This window comes from Falco biarmicus, chromosome 1 (genome assembly GCF_023638135.1).
Source record: "Falco biarmicus isolate bFalBia1 chromosome 1, bFalBia1.pri, whole genome shotgun sequence".
Lineage (NCBI taxonomy): Eukaryota > Metazoa > Chordata > Aves > Falconiformes > Falconidae > Falco > Falco biarmicus.
The window spans coordinates 100,207,766-100,215,218 of NC_079288.1; the positions used below are offsets into that span (position 1 = coordinate 100,207,766).

The window sequence follows — 7,453 nt, forward strand, 5'->3', positions numbered from 1 at the left end:
TCTCCCCATTAGGGTTGCAACAGCACTACTTACATTCAGGATGCTTTCCAGCTATTGCTTCCAGTTCTGCAAATTTCACATATCCAAACCAGTTGTTTGAAAGCACAAGAGTGACAGTTTCCCAGCAGTTGTCTCCATTGGGCTTAACAGAAACCACAGACGTAATGTCTTTAATGTATGCAGATAGAAGACGTGGTATGAGAGATGTTGGGCCACTTAAGAGTCCTTTGAAGACACTAACTGCAGTTTTGCACATACAATCTTGAACATCATTTTAAAACTCTCTCAGATTTGTAGACTTTAGAAGTAGTTAGTAAAGTGAGTAATTTCTTTTCCATTACAGTATATCCTCTGCATTAATTTAAACTGAAGTTTATTGATATTAGCATTGATTTATATACGGATTCTAAGTGTTGACCCTTCCAGTTGTAGACAGTGTCTGAAGCAAATTAGAAGGTAAAATTTTAAAATATTTCAGCCCAAATGACCATTTCTGTTGTTTGCATCCTGTCAGTTAAAAATGTATATTTCAAAAGTTGGTTTCAGTACTTCATTTTAGCCAACATGAACAAATTATCATAGTGTTGGTGCTTGTTAAATATTATTTACAGTAGCAAATAATAACATCATAATAATATGTACCACTTACATAACACTTTGTGTTGAAAGAGTTGTACAGCAATAGGTATTAACTTTACTAAATGAAAATTATGGAGGATATGCATAGAGAATTATACTGAAAAGAAATTTTCTGAGCCAGTTAAGAGTATGGGTAAAGTTTGTATTTGCTGACCCACAGTTTTGTGTTCATTTATGTCTATTTATTCATTCCAATGGCAGAACAACATTGCAGGCCAAAATGATCTTTTTAATACACAAGAAATAGAAAATTTCCCTTTTGTTTGGCGATTGAAATACCCCCAAAATAATCTCCTCTCAGATGTGTTACCAAGTTAGCACTTTGGGATTTAATTTTGGCTTTAAACATTATGAACCTTTTTAACAAATGGAGTGACTGATACTGACAATTCAGAAATAGGTTTTGGGCGTAGAGAAGAAGTTGTGAAAAGAAGTTAGGAGAGAATTACTTTAGGTGAGGATGTCATATGTCAGAGCAATCACCTTTTATCTGAGGCAGTAGGAATGACATTTCATGATAACACTAGCAACGGTGATAATTTCTCCATATCCCTAGCTTAAAATCCTGAGCTGTGAACCTCAGAATTTGTTCAGGCTAGTGTACCTCGTAGATAGGAAGAACTTTCCAATATTTTATGCAGTTTGTTCTCCTGGATTTTCATTGTTTATTACATTCTTTCAGCTATTTTTTTCCTCTTGATACGCTCATTAATTGTTTTTAGATACTTTTTAATTGTAGTTAACATCTGAATATATTTAATCGTAGAAGCATAGTCTATACATCATAAAAATAATGAAACAGAGCATGAGGAAATACTATCGTGTTTGCCAGAAAAGAGAAAACATGTATCTGCTTTGCACATGGTAACTTAATTTTGAGTCCAAGTAAGAGAGGACAGAAAGGTCTCTTTGTTTGTGTCTCACACTGCTGTGGTCCCTGTTCTGCTGTCACACACATTGTGACTTTTCCATCTTTTTTATTTAGAGATGAAATTTTCACTCTCCCTTCAATAAGGTTTATTATGCAAAACCTATTTTCTGACACCATGTAATTTAGCAGATTTGAGATAATCTTTCTGGGTAAGTAGAAGCGGTACAGTCTTCGAAGCCACCTACACAGAATGTAAAAAAAAAATATTAGAGCAATGTGAACAAAAATAAGAAAGCCCCTTGGCAGCTGAAAAGGCAAACAAAGCTTGACATTCATCGGTATTTATGCCATATTGAACACCTAAATTACCTCAACATGAGAGAAAGCGGGACAGAGGAGGGTGCAACTGGTAGGCGGGGTCACTAGCCCAAAGGTAGGATACAGCTCCCATCAGCCGTTACATCCGTGACACTTCTATCTGACATTGCTTTATTTCTGAAAGCGTCATTTGAGGTGTGTATTACAAAATAATGTTTAGTTGATGCAAAGCATTTCACCTCTGGCATCTACACTTTGAGGGGGATAAGCGGGCTCTTCTCTAGTGGTCTGGGCTGGCTACTGGGAGAGATGCACACTTGTACTCACCTGGCAAGCACTTTGGCCGAGAAGAACAGCTCCTCAGTGCAGATGACTGAGAACCGTGTACTTGCTCCATATAGTTGATCATGAGCAGTTTGAAGTATCTGGGCACCAGTGAAAGCATTCAGTGGCTTGTAAAAAGGCCTGTTTAAAGTGTTTTTTTCTGTTGTTCTGTGCTGGCAAGCAGAATATAATACCTGGTTAAAAGCTTGTTTATTTTTCAAACGAAGACAGTCAAGAAAAATCTAGTGTTTTAACCTATCAATCATTACATCCTGGATTTATTTTTACTTTAATTTGATCATTAGTTTTCATCAAGAAGCCTTTCTGTCCATGTTGGAGTACAGCTCTGCATCAGATATCTATAAACATCGTATTACTGCTAAATGAGTCATAGAACATAGCACTAGCTGTTTCATATTGTTCCTATGCCAAGTTAATGTTTCAGACATAAATTAATTTAGTCACTTTTTCATACAAATCTTTTTTTTTTTTTCCCCTCTGAAATGCAGTGCAGAATATATAGTGTTAAACCTGTCAGAAAAATGAGTTGACTGATAGTGGTGCCTTTTAGCAGAGACTGAACAATGTAGTATTAGAAGCGTCAGGGGATAATGTTTGAAATCATAGAGGGGCATTCTTAAGACAAAGATTGCTTGTCTGAACTGTTCTTTACTAGAGGTTTCACTGTCTTGCTTAAATTATGTATGTATTGAATAAAGTACCTTACCCTAAAATAAAAGAAGCTGTAAAAAATAACGTGAGGGCTTACAGTTTTTACATCCATACAATGTAGGAAAGGAAATAGGGCAGAATATGAGCACAGGGATACTCCATCTGATCTCAGATGCAGTCATCTTGTCCTAGGAAAACTGAATGTTACATCTTTAAATCAATTTTAGGTAAATAATATTTCAGTAGAAAAGTACTGTATAGATGTAACCAGACTATTCTGTTTACACTAGTTTGTATTCTTCCATCAGTCAAATTTGAGATACCTAACTGAGACAGTCTACTAAGAATGTTTTGAAGAATAATGTGATGGGAGGAAGTACTCAGTGAAGTCTTCCACTTTCTGATTTTGTGATTTACCTTCAGAATGATGAATATGATTTTACTGAGAGTCTGATAAAAACAGGTGTTGCCTTAAACTTTTAAGGGAGAGTGTACTTCCTTTCATCACCACTGTTTTCCACATTGGTTCACTACTGTTTTCCACATTGATATACGAACTGTGCCTTGGCACTCATCAAACTACTAGGCTTTAAGTGCTTATTTAAAAAATAACCTAGATTGTGAAAATTACCTGTTCTCTTAAGCAGATCTCTTTTTCATGGCATTCCTTTCACTTTGAACACACCTTTTTATGCAGAGACAAAGGAGGCAGGCTTTTGCACTCACTGAGTTGAGAAATTTATCAAGATGAAACTTAAACCAATGTCTATGTACCTACAGCCTTGCATCGCTGAAGGATGAGCTAGAAGTAAACTATTACACAAGTCATTTGCTGTATTTGTATATTAAAGGTATTTGCTGACTTTTATTTTTTTTCAGGCAAACAAAACAAAGCAAGCTGTAAGTTGTTTGCTGCTTTTTAGGGTATAGTCAATTCATGTGTAAACATCTCTTCCCTATGATTTGCTCCTGCACTCCAGCATCCTGCACTCCAGAATATTTTTGTTTGAGACAGCTAAACAAAAGAACTGTCTCTTCCACTTTTTTCATACTGCTTAGATTATCCACCGAAGCCATTAATATTTTCCTCTAAAATGTGCCTCAAACATATCATTACAAGTTGAAATGCTTTTTAATGATGTTTCCAGTGTCACCCATCAGTCAGGATTCATAACAACCTTAATGGGACTGAAACGCCACAGTATTTTTAGGGACAAATACAGATTTTTCACCTTTTTTCTGATTTCACAGAAGTGTTTTTATCATACAAGCAGTCACCCAGCTCATAGGATTATCTTTGAGATGTTCCAGTTCTATTTCAAATGACAGCCCTGTCCTTTCTGTTAGCCTCAAAAGAACGTGAAGAGTGAAAAGGACTTTCCTGAGTTCTTTTTAAAACCATCTCGGAGCAAGGCTTAACATGACACCATCAGCCAGTCTGACCTACTTTGAAACTCTTACAGCCTGATTGGAAAGCCTTCTGGACTTCAAACACTTTTTTTCTGTCTTGGGTCAACCTTTGCTGCTGAACCTGCTTTTAGTGTGTGACCTGTACGTTTTCCATGTCTGACTCCTACTCCAGTGTTTGTAATACTGACGATGGTGTGCCATTTTAAAATTAAAGAATTGAAAATAAAATGTCACAAATTGAGCTATATTAAAAAGATGGGAAAGGGAAAATTATTTTCAAAGAAAATAAAAAGGACATGCTGTCTGGAAATAGGAATAGTTTGCAAGGTTGGATTAGAGAAAAGGCTCTGTGAAAGAATTTTTCAGCATGGCTCAGAATAAACAAGTGATGACATCTGATTTGTTCCAGCAGAACTGGAATAAATTGTAACAGCACTTCTGAAGTAAAATGAAAATCTGCATGAACTTGAAGGAAGTAAGTCAAAGATAAGAACGTTCAAAGAGGAAGAGCTCAAAGGAACACAGACAGCTAATTTGATCGCGCTGGATCTGCAGTGCTCGTTCTCCCTTCTTTGCCTGCACCCCAAAAGTCCCTGAGCATGCACCTGCTAAGAACTCCTTATTAGTCTCCCCACTTTGATCTCCTTTTCACAGCTTCCCTTTACAGTCTTTTGAGGAGGTGCTGTAACAGACTCCAAACCAAAGCACTAGCTGTTCATTCTGCCTTTCAAACATTCTACCCAAGGAGTGAAAGAATATTTCTTACGCAACAGTACAATAATGTACAAAAGGAGTCTAAAGCTGCAGCAACAACTAATCATAATTCTTAGTGAGCTGAATTTGCTGCTGCTGTAAAGAGGAAGGCATGAAGGCATTACTCAAACACGTGTGTGCTACTGCGCTTCTGCACTGCAGGGTTGAGGCTGAAAGGCATTCAATGAGAGGTGCCTGTTCTGGAATCAGACAATGCCACCTAAATGCAAGCCAGAAAACTGGGTAATTCGAACAATTTTTAAACACCTTCAGAAGCCTCAAGCCATTTACTAGACCTGGAAAAATGCAGTTCTACTCTTCCTGCCATTGCTTAGCCCAGACACTGAATCAGCAGCTCAGACAGTGCTGGTATTGAAGGTGGTCTGTGCCTTTCCTGTAGTTCCATTACCAGTTCTGCCCCGTGTCCCTTTTGGACATTTCCATACACAGTCAGTTCTGCCTTCCCCACCAGTGCCATCCACCCCACCCTCCTCCACCTCCTGTCTCCTTCCTCCTGTTGCTTTCTGAAGTTCTTCCTTCCTGCCCATCCTCTCATGCTTCAGAGTCTGCACCAGGATGGCCTTTCTCTCCTCAGGTGTTCAGTTTAGAAGAAGCCAGAGATGAAGAGAAGGGAGTTAGAGGACATGGGAGGAGAGAAGCCAAGAGGATCTTAGGAGAAAGTGGGAAATCGGTTGCTCATTAGTCCCTTCCTTGCTCCTCCAGCCTGAGAATGATGGACTAGAGACAGCCTGAGGTTCCTTCAACTGCATTACCTTACGATCACTTTTTTTTTTTTTTTTTCTTACCACTCTCACCAATGTCTCCCCATTCTCCCACTGTTCCCTCTAGTTTGGATCATACTTGCAAGACAAGGTAAGCTCTACTCAACAGGGATGAAAAGCTTGTAAGAGCCTTTTGTGTTTACTTGTTCTTGGTGGTTTTAAAGGTAACTTTTTTAAAGGAACCTTCCCAAGTAGTAAAACCAAACGCTTAGAGAGCTGTGAGATAACTGTGGGTGATAAAAGAGTAAGTCATAGTTTAGCCATTGAAGGAAAAGCAAAGAGGGAGGTTACAGGCAGCAACAGTACAGAATTAAATTATAGAGGAAAGGAAATTAAACTGGGGTCACAAGGAGCAGGGCTGTCCCTATCAACGAGATCTCTGGATTACCGAAGGGGAGGAGTGATAGATAGTGCCATCATTTGAAGCATTTAAACACGGATTAAAATGGCCTACAGCGATTTGAGATAGATATGCCTCTTCATCTGTAAGTCGTTGTTCTATAGTAAGAAGAAAGAAAAACAACCAGAAACCAATTGTGATAGTTTTGTTTTATAGACTGTATTAAAAAATCCATTTCTGAAAAACTTTAAGTTATTACCATAGATAAGCAATAAAGGCTCAAAAGCTCCTAAATCAAGACAGTATTTTTCTCTGATTTTTTTATAAGATGGTAACAAACAATAGAAACAAATGCTTCAGACTTATCCAACTAAATATAAAAAATTCCATATGGCCTCAAATCATTCAGAAGCTGATATTCACAACTATTCCTATTAAATCTGAGCTGCTTGGTGCAGTATAATGACTGAAGAAGCAATTTCGAAAAGCTTCAGGAGGGAAAAACTATATAAAATGTAAGGTATAGAGGTTATGAAGTATTAACACGATGCTAAATTGCTGCATATCATATTTGCAATGGGCAGTTTACAATCTGCTCATCCTGATGGATTTAGCACAAGGGAGTTTGAAGACCTGGCTCTGCAATTTCAGTTTCTGCCTAGTAATTGATGGTTAAATTGTACACACAAATAATGTGTTAGCACCAAATGATTTTGGGACCCTGCTCAGCCCAAACTGCTCCATTACACTCAGAGGAGTAGTAATAAATGGAAAGTAAGGAAAAGTTGCAGGAGATAATGAGACTGAATACTAATGACCTAAAGTAGTGCAAAAGATAGAAATGCAATTTTTCAAAAAGTACAATCCCCATTTGGCATCTTAATGAGTTATTAAAAAACAATAATAACGATTCTGTGGTTTGAAGCCAAATTACTATTTTTCCACATTTTTTTCTTTATCCACTAAGATGTTGCAGAATTTATTAAGGTCTTCCAGGTTTACTGCAGAAATTAAAATGTACTGCAGGATTCTCTCCATTTACGATCCTCTGGTCACCTGCCTCAACAACCAGAAATTGTATCTTTTAGGAATCTTACTCACCTAGAATATTAAAATAGGCTGAAAACTGCTTATTTCAAGGAAGCAGAGGATAATTTCTATCTTTAAACAGACTTCCTTGTCTGATGGAGAATATAAAAGAAATTTCTTCTCTGATAGAAGATGAAATTGTTGCAAGCATTATCTCACAACCATATGATTAAGTATAAATCCCAAATGAACTGAAAATAGATGTAAAATCTATACTCTCCTACTGAAGTTGTTTTCTACAGCAAAGTATGTTTG

The 7,453-nt window shown here is 37.3% G+C and overlaps 1 protein-coding gene across 3 annotated transcripts in view; it reads left to right on the top strand.

Annotated features, from left to right (window-relative positions):
* The window catches only part of FAM114A1 (family with sequence similarity 114 member A1), a 41,694-nt gene extending 34,280 nt beyond the window's left edge, over positions 1–7,414 (top strand). For all 3 annotated transcript variants that reach the window (XM_056352108.1, XM_056352100.1, XM_056352115.1), the window contains one exon: positions 13–7,414. In XM_056352108.1, the coding sequence (XP_056208083.1) occupies positions 13–114 (102 nt within the window). In that variant the 3' untranslated portion in view covers positions 115–7,414. The remainder of the gene's footprint in view (positions 1–12) is intronic.
* The last annotated feature ends 39 nt before the right edge of the window (positions 7,415–7,453 follow it).